The sequence below is a fragment of the Vanessa cardui genome, chromosome 28 (genome assembly GCF_905220365.1).
Source record: "Vanessa cardui chromosome 28, ilVanCard2.1, whole genome shotgun sequence".
Classification (NCBI taxonomy): domain Eukaryota; kingdom Metazoa; phylum Arthropoda; class Insecta; order Lepidoptera; family Nymphalidae; genus Vanessa; species Vanessa cardui.
This window is the reverse complement of record NC_061150.1, coordinates 2363849-2380042: the sequence shown is the minus strand read 5'-3', so window position 1 is coordinate 2380042 and position 16194 is coordinate 2363849. Positions and strand designations below refer to the sequence as shown.

General features: G+C 33.2%; 2 protein-coding genes and 1 pseudogene across 2 annotated transcripts; all 3 read right to left on the bottom strand.

Annotated features, from left to right (window-relative positions):
- Nucleotides 1-235: 235 nt before the first annotated feature.
- LOC124541723 (serine hydrolase-like protein) lies at nt 236-4641 on the bottom strand. The gene is made up of 5 exons (XM_047119660.1): nt 4391-4641; nt 3696-3857; nt 2728-2835; nt 1529-1805; nt 236-597 (listed from the first exon to the last, which is right to left on the bottom strand). Exons 1-5 carry the CDS (start codon nt 4440-4442, stop codon nt 291-293), a joined length of 906 nt encoding a protein of 301 aa, XP_046975616.1. The 5' UTR covers nt 4443-4641; the 3' UTR covers nt 236-290.
- A 1373-nt stretch (nt 4642-6014) lies between these two features.
- On the bottom strand, nt 6015-10782 carry LOC124541526 (serine hydrolase-like protein 2). The gene is made up of 6 exons (XM_047119441.1): nt 10506-10782; nt 10135-10266; nt 9303-9440; nt 8340-8490; nt 7307-7444; nt 6015-6342 (listed from the first exon to the last, which is right to left on the bottom strand). Exons 1-6 carry the CDS (start codon nt 10558-10560, stop codon nt 6036-6038), a joined length of 921 nt encoding a protein of 306 aa, XP_046975397.1. The 5' UTR covers nt 10561-10782; the 3' UTR covers nt 6015-6035.
- A 1272-nt stretch (nt 10783-12054) lies between these two features.
- On the bottom strand, nt 12055-15149 carry LOC124541355 (annotated as a pseudogene).
- Nucleotides 15150-16194: the final 1045 nt, after the last annotated feature.

Sequence of the window (16194 nt, the reverse complement as noted above, 5' to 3'; positions counted from 1 at the left end):
GAATTTCCGAGACTCAGCGCACTGCCTCAATACATCGGCATCGACTGAAGGTCAGGCATGACCCTTGCTAAGGTCACAAAGATCATTAGGAAATTCACAAATAAAGGGTTCCCTATATTTGGTAGTCAGTCTTGTCTATCTGAACGCGATAGACTCGAAAAGCACCAGACTTTCATATCCAATGGATGGAATGATTCATGAGGAAGGAAATATAACGGTCATTAAAGATGGCGGAAGAAACTATGTCAACTGGAAGATTTGCTTGCGAGAGCGAGACAGAGCTATATCAACTATAACTTGCTTTTAACTTCGTCTCTTTCTAAAAACCGACACACATGATCACTAATACGCTCTGGGTGTATGAAATGTACGTCATGAGTTCCATCCACTTTCAGAACTGTGAAGTTTTTAACATTTCTCTCTAGTTTCGTTATGAGTTCGTCCACGATAACTTTCTCCTTTGAATGATAGCCAGCAAAGCTTCGATTGGCGATTATGTATAAGGTCGGTGGACAATTCTTCGAGAACAATTTGTAGCAATAGTCCGGTGAATAGTTCATCGGTGCTAAATTTTTCATCCGTCTGTCCCATAGCAATCTGGAAACAAAGATTTAAAGATCTCCATAGCTGTTAAGATCTATGAGCTAGCAATTTTTTTTTTAAAAGCGCGTAAATATTACTATGACAATCTTTGCAGCGTCAATCTTTGAAATAAGTCTTGGTTTCAATTCCTTATAATGGGGCAATGCAACTTTTTTTAAAAAAAAAAGCAAGTAAGCAATGATATTCTAATAAACAGATATGTTATACCGTTACCGTTACCGGGGACCGTTTATTTTACATTTCGTTAAAAGTAAAAAGGATAGCTTGATAAAAACAATAAGTAAAAGGGATAACTAGATGTTATAATTACGCAAAACGTATTACTACGTAATTATGATGTATTATAACGTATTACTACGTAAAACAACTAAAGGCAAACGTCCTAATTAGGACGTTTTGTAGTCTTCACTTTTTGCGCGTTAATGACATATCTGTTTACTAGAACATCATTGAATTAATGTCTAACTGACTCAGTTAATTCAAATCATGATGGAATAATCTCTAAGTCATCTTGGAGATTAGTCCACCATGTTGTTGTTTAAACGACAGCTTTAGATCAGCGGTGGATTGACAGATTGGTAATTTACAAATTTTAACATCCATTATGATGTTGTACTGACCAGTTTTGGTGAAAACAGTCTATGTTAATGGAGACCAGTCAAAGCAGGAAATATTAATATTATTCGTATTTGTGCACAATCACGAAACCTAAAGTAGAAGACTTAACGGGACACGAGAAAGCAAACTTCTAAATCCTAGCTTTCAGGCTGTTGCCGAGAAAATTTCGATGAAAATAACCCAACATTTTTGTATCGGCCAGACCGGGGAGTTTGTACTAAGAACTTCGAGATATATGGCCTTATATCAAGCAACACGGCCAATGTGGCAGTCACCTTTAACAAAATTTGTACAATACATGACTTACTTGTATTGATCCTCTCCAATCTTCTTGAGATTCCTCGAGAGTATAACTTCAGCCTGTTCCTCAGTCATACCCCGAGCCCTCATCACAGCATTCAAGGCCCCAGTTTTGGTGTACACACGGTCATCGGTATTATATTTGGCATAGTTGGTATAGAAGTCATCGTAGACCGAATAGAAATCCGTGAAGTCTTCTATGACCAAGTAGTAAAGAGCCGGGTCTGTGTCGAGAAGGATCATTTTCGTGATATTCCCTGGATATATCGCGTTGTAGAATAATCCTGGAATTACACAGATGATGATGTTCTTCTAACTAATGTGAACAAAGACAGCCTGTAAATTCCCACTGCTGGGCTAAAGGCCTCCTCTCCCTTTTGAGGACATTTGGAACATATTCCACCACGATGTTCCAATGCGGGTTGGTGGAATACACATGAGGCAGAATTTCAATGAAATTGGTCACATGCAGGTTTCCTCACGATGTTTTCCTTCACCGCTGAGCACGAGGTGAATTATAAAGACTAAGCACATGAATCAGTGGTGCTTGCCTGGGTTTGAATCAATCATCTGTTAAGATGCACGCGTTCTAACCACTGGGCATTCTCGACTATAATGTGAACACAAGATTATAAATACAACAACAACAGCAGCCTGCAAATTTCCCACTGCTGGGCTAAGGCCTCATTCCTTTAGGAGGTTTATAGGATTATGAATGAACATGGCTATTTTTATTATAACAATTATGCATAACTAACGTGACCATTTATTTTTGACTCAAAACGGGACACTGATTTATTTCAGTCAATTTAAAGGTAGCCAAGAAAAAAAAATCCTTTTTTTAAAGTCATTCATTAAGAATATATGAGTTAGGCCAAAAGTTACAAATTATTAGAGGTATACGGTGTACCACACTCGCACACCGCTCGCGTTCGACTGAGCTGCTGACAATTTCGTGTCCCAGGCACAAGGGACATAACATCTTAGCTCCCCAAGTCGGTGACGCATTGGCGATGTAAGGAATGGTTATTATTTCTAAAAGCGCCTAACCTATAGAAATAAAAACCCTGTTACACTGGCTCACTCATACTTCAAAACGAAAAAAAACAACATGTATCACTGCTTGGCAAAACCATATGGTGACCACTTACATTTAAAAGTCCATTTCCCCATCTGCCTACCTAAATTATATCATAAAGAACATACCTTGTCCACCGCCCATGGAATGTCCGATATATATAAACTTGGTCCATCCCAAGTGTCTAATTATTTTATCAATGACATAAATACCAAAAGATCTCGACAATGGCATTCCTGAAATAAAAAAAAACAACCAATTTTTCATAATATATAAGAAAGAATTTGTATAGACTAAGAACTTAATATAGTTGTTAAATGACAATTCAAAAGTGCTTGTAAAAGCCTACTTGAATAAAGTATGTTTTGATATTTGAATGAAATACCAACTGAAATCAAAATCATTCAATTTTGCTAATTGATGTTATATTTTTATTGTAAATATCTTCAAAATTGATGAAGATTTGTAACTAAGGATTTAAGACAAAATTAAAAATTTGCCATAGTCATTGACTGCACAGTCACCAAATTACACATATGAACCAATTCCCAATGGAGTAGCTTTGTGGTTTTTAGGTGTGTTTGTAACGAAAAACTTTCTGTGCCCTAAGTGTATTCAATAGAAAGCCAAACAATTATGGAATGACAGCTACACATTTTAGACTATTAAAGTACTGAAATTAAAGCTGTTAAATGCTAAGTGCATACAATAGGGAATCCTAATGAGCTATCTAGAGATACTATACTAAACTTAATGAAAGTCCATCCCAATTAATGTACGGAATAAACGTAAATAAATCTCTGTCTAAAATTCAGCTCAGATATATGGCATGATAAACAATTCTTGGCAGATATATCTTTATTTGTTCTGATAACAGCTTTGCCAACATTTATGATAGATTTTTTTTGCAAGTTCTTTGTTAATATCATATCATTTAAGATCAAGACCAATATTGCATAATTTTTATAGCAATATCATTGATATTGTGGACAGTGGAATATGTTCCAAACCTTCTCCTTAAAGGGAGAAGAGGCCTTTAGCCCAGCAGTGGGAATTTACAGGCTGTTGTTGTTGTGGACAGTACTTATAAACAAACCTATAGGCAATGTGTCTGATCTTCCATGACCGGGCATATCGAATCCGACATAGTAATAATCTTCAGGCAGCAGTTCCAGTAACGGCAAGAATGTAGCCGCACTATCTTGGCGTCCATGCACACACAGCACTGGTTGACCTCTCGGATTGCCCCAGGATATTACTGAAAATTTTTGAGAATGCTTTATAATTCATATTTATATACATACAGTAACAGTTCTTTATTCTTGGGTATGTATTATTTCTGTATTTTTTTTTCTTTTTTAATATTATCTTTATAAATTACCCACATGCTATGTGTTAAAACTTAAATATAACTTGTATCTAACTCAAATACAAACCAACAAAAAAAACATTTAGGAAATGAAAGTTTTAGTTGTAAATGTTGTTTTTTTTCTCATATTATTATTCTTGTTAGTAAATAGATTTTTAATCAGACAAGTATACAATACATCAATTATTGTAAATGATATAATTAAAAGTTTATCATAATATAAATTCAGAAAGAGAATCTATAAAGAATAGTTTTTTTTTTTCATAATAATGAGGATTATAGTAAAGGCATGAGCAATCAAGACTTAGAATACATGATTTATATCCTGAATGAAAGACGTACTCTATATCGGACCAATATTTACATAATTGATTTAAGAAAACTTTTGGTATTGTTAAATAATTAATAATTTCATTACTTACCAGCAACTTTACCCCATTCAACCTCAACGAACCACTCATTTAAAACTTTCATTCTTAATCACTTGTTCTAATTTTAAATGTTTTTAAAATGTAGCCTCATTTGTTTTTTATAAATTACCCTGTTATTTTTGCATTTCTCTACTATTATTATGATTCGAATATTTGTAACCTTTCTGACTCAAAATGTCACATATAAATTGAAGTTCCGAAACTTGTTACGTACTTGAATAATTATTACGTACTGTTGTTAATAATTTTATCATACAAAAATATATTTGAATTTTGACATAATGATAAAACTATTAATGTTGCCTGATTAAAGTTTTACTTTATCAATATATTTTTTACTTTTTAATTGTCGTTTATTTTTTTAAACAACAATTTAGTTTCGATGGTCATTATTTACTATTATTTAATAAAATAAATACCAGCAATTTAATAGCAGTGTAAATTCAAAAACGTGCCACAACTCAAAGAACTTTTTTTTAAGTATGTGTATTCGTAATAACGTTTTTTTTAAATGGTTACAACTTTACGGCAGAATAATAGTTAAAAAAATATCACATATATAAATACGGGTCAAGATATTAGTTGCCTAAGATGCCTTAGGGATTTTCTATGACTTATCCAAAGCCTTTGATTTTGTGCAATGATATTCTAATAAACAGATATGTTATATCCATACTAAACAACAGAAAAAAGTGTGCCGCGCCGGGGACCGTTTATTTTTACATTTCGTTAAAAGTAAAAAAGATAGCTTGATAAAAACAATAAGTAAAAGGGATAACTAGATGTTTTAATTACGCAAAACGTATTACTACGTAAAACAGCTAAAGGCAAACGTCCCAATTAGGACGTTTTCTTGTCTTCATTTTTTGCGCGTTAATAACATATCTGTTTACTACAACATTATTGATTTTGTAATTTGAAATTCTATTGTAATGTAATATGGAAATAGAAAATGTGTGCCCGACTTCGCGGCTTATTTATTTATTTATTGTAAAAAGTTACACCATCGACTTATCACTAAACCCTTCACTTTTCCTCGTATGCAAAAAAGACCTGCACATTCTTGTAGTGAACAAATGTCGTACAGCATTGTTAGCTGATATTTTTTACAATTAATGGCTATACTTGGTTTCAGTTTTGATGTCAAATTGAATTGAATGGTGTTAGCAAGTAAACCTAGCCTCCGATACGGTGTTTTCATTTGGTTCTGTATTATTGATTGAATCACATTGTTGTTGCATATTATGCTATAACAGAGGCTATTGAATGTACTTTATTATATACAAATGTTATTGTAATTAATTGAACAATAATTTATAAAACAATAATTAATATTATTTTATACGGCCTAACATTTAATACTGGTATGTAATACTATTTCTTATCTTAAAAATGATTGAACTGTCATTAGAAAATAATTGGACGATTGCGGGGCATACAAAAGATAGAGTGATTGGAGCATCATTGTAAAACATAATTTTATTTTGGCCATCCCAACTACCCACTACTGAAATTACAATATATATTTACCATTTACCGTTCGTATATAACTTTATTCTTCGTCGTCGTTTTACTTTATAACTAATGCTTATAAACAAAAAAATAAAACAAAACACAAATAAAAACACATTTAATATTATAATTTAGCTAGGAATTTCGTTTTGTCACTATTTAAGAAATCATTAATTTTATCGACAAACTCTTCCGGTTTAGTGATGTGAATATCGTGAGTTCCCGTGACATTGACAACGATAAAAACCGGTATCGATACTTGTAATATCTTCATTATACGATCGCCGCGTTCCTTCAGCGTATCAATAGTTTCGTCAATAGACGCTACGATATTTATCATGGGTGGTGCGTTCGTTGTTGCCATTTTAATAATCATTTCTTCAGTCAATGGCATAGCTACCACTTTTTTCATACTGGGCTCCCAGGATAATCTGTGAAGTTAATTTTAATAAACATATATGTCATAACACTGAATGAATGAATAAAACCTCTTTTTATATTACTATAAAATACCAATTCTACCAAAATTATTGTCAGGAAATTTATTTTGTTGAATAAAATGTTAGGCAGTCTTAAAACACCTTTTAAGTTACAAATTAAAACAAAAAATCTATGCTATATTTAGTATAACTTTGCTTAATGTATATACATTTATAATTATTATATTAAATAATATTATTAGGCGATTTTTTTTTATTAAACATGCAATAAAACTTATAGTAGATTGTTTTTAAAAATCTGCTGTGTGTAAATATGTATTAGATAGTTTTCGTACTTAATGTTTTTCTTACATTTTATTCTGTACTAAATTACTGTTAACAAATCTACGGTGTATCTGACAACCCTGCTGAAATTACTTTTAATTTAAATCATCCTCACCTCTTTTACTATTCACCACTTTTTTCCTATTGCCATCTCATGTCGTCTTTATTGACACATTTAAAGAGCTATGGTTTGCAAATCTGAGGTGGGTTTGAGACACCTTGATCTTTTATATTAATTGTTTTACATATTATGCCATGAATTATTACAAAATAAGTAATGAGTCGAGATGGCCCAGTGGTTAGAATGCGTGCGTCTTAACCGATGATTGCGGGTTCAAACCCTGGCAAGCACTGCTGTTTCATGTGCTTAATTTATCTTTATAATTCATCTCTTGCTCAGAGGTGAAGGAAAACATAGTGAGGACATACTGTCACATGTGCATTTCACCAACCCGCATTGGAACAGCATGGTGGAATATGTTCCAAAAACCTTCTCCTCAAAGGGAGAGGAAGCCTTTAGCCCAGCAGTGGGAATTTACAGGCTGTTTTTGTTGTTATTTGTAGTATTACAAAATATACAGTATTAATAGGCTACAGTTTGCAAATCTCAGGTGAGCTGGATACACCTTACCTGTATTTACCATTGCCAACAGGCACCAAGGTTCTGGACAGCACCAGGGCAGACTGTTCCTTACTGAGCTTCCTACTCCTCACTAGTAGGTTTATTGCTTGCTCATATGTATACTCTTTGCTACGTTCGACTTCCCATCTAGAAAATAGCTATTGAATACAATGTGGGTATTACATTAATAGGTATAGTACGATACAAATTAGATATAGCAGCGGAAAATGCAATAAAACCGATTACTGTCGATTTACATAACCAATAGAAATAGCTCCCTATCGCGCCATTCGACGCTATTCGTCGCTATAGATTTCCGCGTCAGTTCAACCCGAGACAGCGAGTGCATGTAAATCGACGTGTCATATTGACGAATATATTCGGTCAAATGATATTACAAGTTATTACGTTTGTGTAAAGATCATATTTACATAAGTAATCAATTTTGATAATTTAGGAAAGCGTACTTAATTCGAATGTGGTCTGTTTGTGCCGATGCTACATCTAAGTTGCATTGTATTAATTTTCTTTAACATACAGTTATATATAATTGCGATTATTGTTTATGGAGCTGAGATGGCCCAGTGGTTAGAACGCGTGCATCTTAACCGATGATTTCGGGTTCAAACCCAGGCAAGCACCACTTTATGTATGTGCTTAATTTGTGTTTATAACTCATCTCGTGCTCGGGGGTGAAGCAAAACATCGTGAGTCAATCTGCATGTGTCTAATTTTATAGAATTTTTTCCACATGTGTATTCCACCATCCCTCATTGGAACAGCGTGGTGAAATATGTTCCAAGCCCTGTCCTTAATGGGAGAGGAGGCCATTAGATGTGATTGGTCAAAAGGGGCGGAGTCAGGCCGGTGAACAATGACAACTCACTGCATTCTTAACGCGAACAGACTATAGTGTTCTAATGTATTTGTATTTTATCATTGTTAATAATTATACAGGGATGGCTCCTAATTTGCCAGTGGACAAACCAACTCTGTGCTCTACCCGGCTATTTCTATAAACATATATAAAAATTAAAATTACCTTGAATAATTCTCATAATAATCATCATAAAAGTATTGATACCATATATCAGGGCTGTAATCTTGGAAACAGCTCACAGACAGTGGTGGGGGAGGGTCCAAGTTCACCATTTTTGATATTCTGTGTGGAAATATATAGTTGTAGAGAATTCCTGTAACAGACAATTAAATGTATTAATTGCTTTGATAAAATGAGTTCTTACTGGTGCCAATATATATTATTACATACATAATACAGATTATAAATCAGATATATAAAACAGATTATTTTCGATCATAGCTAGCCTGTCTAGGTAGATACCTAGGTAGGTAGATAGGGTATACATCAGATATTGTACTCCCAAACAGCAATACTAAGTATTGTTACCTTTCGGTTTGAAGGGTGAGTGAGCCAGTATAACTTCAGGTAACAAGGGACTTAGCATATTAGTTACCAAGGTTGGTGGTGCTTGGTTACCATTTCTTACAGTCAATATCTATAGGTGATGATGACCATTTACCAACTGGTGGCCTGCATACTGTTACAATAAATAAAAACAGAACTTTTTGGAATAAAATTGTACAAAGCTACATTTGTATTTGCTATTATAAAGCTTTCAATATTATTATTATAGTTCTGAGGCAAAAGTAAATTAAATTTCTTTATTATTTAAAAAACAAAAAAAAATAAGAAAGATCAATCTATACTACATTATTTGACAATAGAAGTGATCTCATATAATGAAATGATCAAATCTTTCACAAAAGTGCAACACTGTGTCCAAGAGGAGAAAAGTGGTAGATGCAGAGGCAAATAGCATCTGACAAAAAAATTTACATGACCACTCACGGAAATGAGAGATTTGATCAAAAAACATTATTGTTGTCTGTTTGTTTCATAAAAAAATATTGCTGATTTAATTAGCTTTTTAAAACTCATTGTGTATAGTTTATAATATTTTTGTTAAGGCATAAGATTGCTCGCCTATTATTACTCCACTGGAATGTGCCATGTAGACAAATGCATCACATTTCAAATGCTGGATCACCAGGTGTATCGCCATCATATGGTGAGCCTGGGAGACAAGAGGACCCACTGGGAATGGATCTGATTTGCCATGACCTGTAAAATGAAAGAAAATCAAAAATCAAATTATAAATAAAACTTATTAAGAGCTTCTGTGCCCGCAACATTTGTAACTTTTTCTATTTGTATATTTATTTATTGCTGTTGGTCATATTTTGGCAAGAAACTCGACCAGACAGATTATAAGTTTTATTTAATGTATTTAATTCACAGCTAATGTTTTTTATCACAGAGAATACAAAGAGTTTGTGTTTTTTGACTAATCCCAAGAATATGCTCGTAATTATTTGTTGCTGTTAATGTGAATCCGTGTATTTTATACAGTTTATTTTTAATTCTGATTCAATATTTCTATGTTCCAAATTTAAACTATTAAAGTTCCATTGTTACCTACACAAATAATTAAAACATAATTATTTAGTTCCATCAAAGGATTAACATATACATCCTACTTTAGAATTAAGAATAACTATTCTTTTTTTTTAATAATATGTATGCTAATCATTTAAGGTGAACGGAACACTTAAAAAGACTTTTTTTATATTTTTATTTAACTTTACATGTAGAAATAAAAACATTGCAAATTAATCATAAGTTATTCTTATCCTTACTATTATTATATTATAGAAAAAAAATTATAGTGTTATTCGACTTAATTCGCTCTAGTAAGTACATTAATTAAATAAAATTGTTAATTTTTTTTTTCGTTTTTACATATTTTTGAACTCACCGGGTAAGTCAATCGCCACATAATAATAATTGTCAGGTAAATGCTGTACAATTGGAATGAAGGTTGCGGCAGTATCCATATGACCATGGACCATTAGCACAGGGGAATTTCCAGGATCGCCCCATGATACACCTAAACAATACAGACACTAATTAAAAAAAAAAACATCTAAAATTTTTAATACGCGATAAAATTGGTTAAAATCGTGATATTATTGCGGAAAATTACCGAGCAAAACACTTACAGGCAATGAAACTCAACTTTGAAACGAAGTTTTGTGTTTTTTTTAACGTATACCAAATATGTTGTGATCTGTCAATTCAAAAGAGATAGACTAAAAACGTAAACACAGAATAACAAATAAAACTTACAGGCGATTTTACCCCATATTGCTTCTACGCACCATTCTTCACTTTTTCTTAACATCTTCCATGAATACTGAGATATCGGAAAATACAGAAAAATATGTAATTATAATTTGTACCTATATCTTTGTGCAAAGGTCATTTTTTATTATCAACAAATAACAATGATGTGGCTGACGTAACAATTTTGAACGAAGTTTTGATTATATAAATCGGTGTCTGCGTTCTTATCTTTATTGTAAATAAATATTTTATCTATAAAAAGTAGACAGCAACGTTGTGAAAAAAAAATTGTAGATCACATTGTTTTTGTGCAGTTCTCATTGACGTTCGATAGTGACGCGGTGCTTCTTTTTTGAGGTCAAATTCTATGTCATGTTTTTTTAAATAATTTAAATAATTATACTCCAGCCAAATTCGATGTGGAATGTTTAATAACAAAGCGTTGCTTAGCAACCAACGTCAGGCAGATTCTCAAAACATTTTTAGAAATATGTACAACAATTATTTTTGATGTTAATAAAAATTAAATTTGATGATTAATAATAAAATATTTAAGACAAAGGACTAAGTGCATTCTTGGTTATAATTATAATACTTATGATGATCTGGAATAATGTAGATCTCAAAAATGATACCTCCAATTTTAAAATGATATCAGAAATTAACTCGTTGTTATATAACTCGCTTTATTAACTTTATCTATCGCCTCCCAAACGACAGGACTCATTAAGATTAATTTGAAAGTGATTTTAGTGCTATATTTATGCTAGCCAAAACAAGATATCTTTTTTTAATCTATGTGTAATGAAACGTTGTGTGTAATGTTATCATTCTTAACCTGTTGTGGTTATACTACCATTATAATATGCCTAAAAATATACTCCACAAATTACGAAGAGCCTGTATCGCTATTATATATACCTTCCTAAATCTGCCAATTGCTTAAAAAACACTCCAAATGTTACAAACCTGCGATTTCTTTACGTCAGTATTAAAATATAGGGTTGTTAGTTTTGTAGCAATATTATAGTGGTAATTAAAAAATTTAAACTTTTATTTTAAGCTAATTTTCATATAAATTATGTATTGACCGGCTAAATGAAATTTTTGGATTCTATATTAAATTAATTTTTTTGTGTTTAAACAGGAAATTGTGTTATAATGAATATAGTTGTAATTATAATAATTATTATTTTTTATTAAGAGTGTATCAACCCTAATTATGATGACACATGGTTTGTTTACTAAAATTCCAGATCGAATGTGGCTGGAGTAAGTGTACGAGTTTCTAAACCGATTAAAATCACGAACGGATAAATAGTCCGTACTAAAAATAAATAAAATAAAAAATAAAAATAAAAAAGCCTTTTATTTCTTGCACAGTGCTGCTTTTAGTACAATTTTGGAAAAAAAGAAAGATTATGACTATTAAGAAAAGAAAGTTAATACTTTTTAATAATATTAGGAAAAAATATAGTTAATTATTACTAGTTTTTACAATCTTTAGTTTTTCTTTTTTCTATTTTTTTTTTTTTTATAGCAAGAACCCTCCTCAGGTGAAGGTGAAGGCCTCCTCTAAAGAAGTCCATTTCTCTCGGTCTTGTGCTATTTGCGGCCAGCAGGGGCCAGCAATTTTTATGATATCATCTTCCCATCTCAGACAAGGTCTGCCTCTGTGGCGCTTGCCCTGTGGGCCCTTCCATTTGGTTACCCTGTCGGTCCATCTCTCGTCCGCTAGTCTCGCAACATGCCCTGCCCACTTCCACTTTAGCTTTTTTGCAAAGCATAAAGCATCTTTGGCTTTGGTGATTTGCCTGATTTTTGAGTGGCGAATTTTTTGGAGCTTTTTAATATTCAACATGCTTCGTTCTATTCCGCGTTGGCAGGTAATTATTTTGTTTTTTACGGTCGTACTGTATTTCCAAGTTTGGCACGCGTATGTAAGGCAAGGTAAGAGGCATGAATTCCAGACTTTTGTTTTTAAATTTATTGGCATGTTACTTTTAAGTATTTCTCTTAAGTACCAGTACTTGTTCCAAGTATTTTGTGTTCTTCGTGCTACCTCTTGTTCATTTTGTTTACTGTCAAAGCCAATTTGTTTCCCAAGGTAGATGTAGTTATCTGTATATTTCAAAGTGTCATTGTCTACTTTTATATTTGTGCCGTTTGTCATGACCATTGTTTTGGAAAGATTAATTTCTAGACCTACCTCTTTGCTTGCTGCGTTTAGTGAATTGAGCATGGTTTGTAATTGTACGTGAGATTCTGAGAGAAGTACTAAGTCATCAGCGAAGCGTAGATGGTTCAAATATTTGCTTTTTATCTTGAGTCCTATTTTGTCCCAGTTAAGTTTGCTTATTATTGACTCTAAAATCGATATAAATAATTTTGGGGAGAGTGGGTCTCCTTGTTTCACCCCCCCCCCTCTTTTGATGGGAAACGCAGGGCCAGTATCGTCTAGTTTTATTTTTGCTGTGCTTTTCTTGTACGTATTTTTAATAACTTCTATGTATTCTGGTTCAACGCCTTGAGCTTGGAGAGCGGCCCAGATACTAGAGTGCGACACGGTGTCGAAAGCTTTTTTATAATCTACGAAGGCGATGTAGAACACCCTTTGCATTTCCTTGTACTTTTCTATTAGTAATTCTAGTGTGTGTATGTGGTCAATGGTTGAAAATCTCTTGCGGAAGCCTGCTTGCTCTATTGGTTGTTTTGATTCTAGTGTGACGCTTATTCTTTTATTTATGATGGAAGAAAACAGTTTGTAGATACATGAGAGTAAACTTATAGGTCTGTAATTAGTAATGTCTCTCGGATCTCCTTTTTTGTAGATAAGAATAATGTCTGATTCTAGCCATTGCGACGGTATTTCAGCAGTTACTAAGATTTGGTTAAATAAATATGTTAAGGGCGGAGACCGTATCGCACTTGCTGCTTTAATGGATTCATTGGAAATTCCGTCGGGTCCGGTGCTTTTGCCTGTCTTTAGTCTTTTTATCTCTTGTAATATTTCATTTTCTGATATTTGTATTATGTTTCCGCTCTCTTTGCTGTATGTAGGCTTAGCATAGCTATGGTTTTTGTCATTGGCGCTATAAAGAGTCTTGTAGAAAGTTGTAGCTACCCCTACAATTTCCTTGCGATTATTCACTGTCACGTCCCCTCGGTGTAAACCATCTATCCAATGCTTGTATGTTTTTAATTCTTTAAGAGCCTTTTTGGAACTTCCCGCTTTTTTTAAATGTTTTTCAAAAGTCATCGATCTGTAGGTTTTATAGTCATGTTTTATGTATTTACTTATCAGTTTGTATAGTGCTGATAGTTCGTTTTTTTCAGCTCGAGTTTTTGACCATACTAGGTCAAAAACTCCTGTTGAAGCTCCTGTCTTCTCCCGATGAGTGCCAGCGTACGTTCAGTTAAGACTCTATGGGTATCTCTTGAAATTATTTTAGGCAATCGTGCATCACGTAAACTTTGAATTATGGCATATTCTAGTTTGTTATAGTAGTCTTGAACTGATGTTTTTCCTTGGCATATAATTACAGCTTGTAGATGAGACAGAAGGCTTTGTTTATAGTTTGATATTTCTGTGTCTGTTTTCAATGACGAATGTTCCTTGTTTTTAAATGCTGTTCGTTTCTTCTTTTGTTTTTTGATTAACAGGGTTGCTCTAATTGGTCTGTGATCCGACGGGTAATTAATGTTTAGGACTTCTATATTTTGGCATGCGTTAGGTGTATTTGTTAATATGTAGTCTATTTCGTTTTTGTGTTCTCCATTTGGAGAGCGCCAGGTCCATCGTTGGTTGGGCTTTTTGGGAAAGAAAGTGTTTAGAATAAATAATTTGTGTTCGAGAGTGAATTCAATGAGCCTTTGGCCTCTGCTGTTCCTTACGCCATAACCGTATCGTTTGGTTATTAGACGTTCGTCTCTTCCAGGTAGTCCGTACTAAATAGATTTTAATAGTTTGCATTGAACTGTAAGTTCAAAAGTTTAATTTTTGGATAAAAACAGCGTTGAATTACACTAATTTGTATTTTTTGTCAATTAATATTAATAATATTTATCTACACTACTACCGTAAACAAAAGTTTGTATTTTTGTGTGTTGAGTTTATAATGAATAAACTCAAAAACAACTGAGCCGATTTTAAAAATTCTTTAATCAATGGAAAGCTACATTTATCCTGAGCAAAATGGGTTATATTTATTGCTTGAAAATATTAGGAATCCTTCCTAAATCCTAAGTGACGTAACCCAAGGTGTAAAATAAGCGCCCTAAAACGTCTTTCATGAAAAGCGCTGCGGAAATTATTGATTTTAGAATAGTATGTTCTACAATATTAAAGAACATATCAATATCTACAAAAAACTTTGAAATACCGTCACAATAACCACTTATTATATTGTACAGGCGGGGTAAGAAAAGGGTCGTCACCTTAAGATCTATTTTCGTGTGCTCAGTGTGAGCGATAATCTGCTTTACCGATCGAGAGTGACGTATTGCGTCGCAATGATTCGATGTTTAGATTCAAAAGGTACTAAGAGCTTAAGACTTGATAAAGGAATGAATTTGAAAATTGACGAATGTTTTCTTACTCTGACTGACTTCGTAAAACTTAATTGGAATATCTTTAGAAATGACCATGTTATTCAAATAAAACAAATCAAATCAAAATAAACTTTATTCAAGTAGGCTTTTACAAGTAAGTCATTTTATTACAATTAAGTGAAGCTACCACCGGTTCGGAAAGTTGATTCTACCGAGAAGAACCGGCAAGAAATTCAATAGTTACTTTTTTTTAACATTTAAATTAATATAATATTCTGCTTGGAAGTCAACCGGTATTAACTCCACGACTTTTTATCATCTATAAAATCTTGTATCGAATAATATGCTTTTTCTACCAATGTATTTTTTTACAAACGATTTGAATTTACTAAACGGCAAAGTTAAAACTGTCTGCGGAATTTTATTATAGAAGCGGATACCCTGCCCTAAGAAGGACTTATTAACTTTGCGGAGTCGGAAACTTGGCGTTATAAGCTACTTGGTGGTAGGGCTTTGTGCAAGCCCGTCTGGGTAGGTACCACCCACTCATCAGTTACCTATTCTACCGCCAAATAACAGTACTCATTATTGTTGTGTTCCGGTTTGAAGGGTGAGTGAGCCAGTGTAACTGCAGGCACAAGGGACATAACAACTTAGTTCCCAAGGTTGATGACACATTGACGATGTAAGGAATAGTTAATATTTCTTACAGCGTCATTGTCTATGGGTGATGGTGACCACTTACCATCAGGTGGCCCATCTGCTCGTCCACCAACCTATACCATAAAAAAAGCTTATCCTTACTTCTAGTGCATATACAATGATTATCACTGATTTTATCAAAGTGATCAATCTTACTATGAATATACATAATATTGCTGTAAATATATTGCGACGCAACAGTGAGTATTCCCACTTTGTAAAAATTATCCCGAAGAGAATGTTTACATCCTTATGCCAGTGGCGGATTTACAAATCTGCCGCTAGTACTACTCGATTTTGCCGCCCCTACTGACTTTTAAACATTGACACGTTTGTTTAGTTCATAATCACAATTTATTCTGAAAATGAAAATTATGATTTGTTTTCTATCGTCCTCATTACATCGGTTTTTCCGTTATTAGTGTGATTATGAACTAGG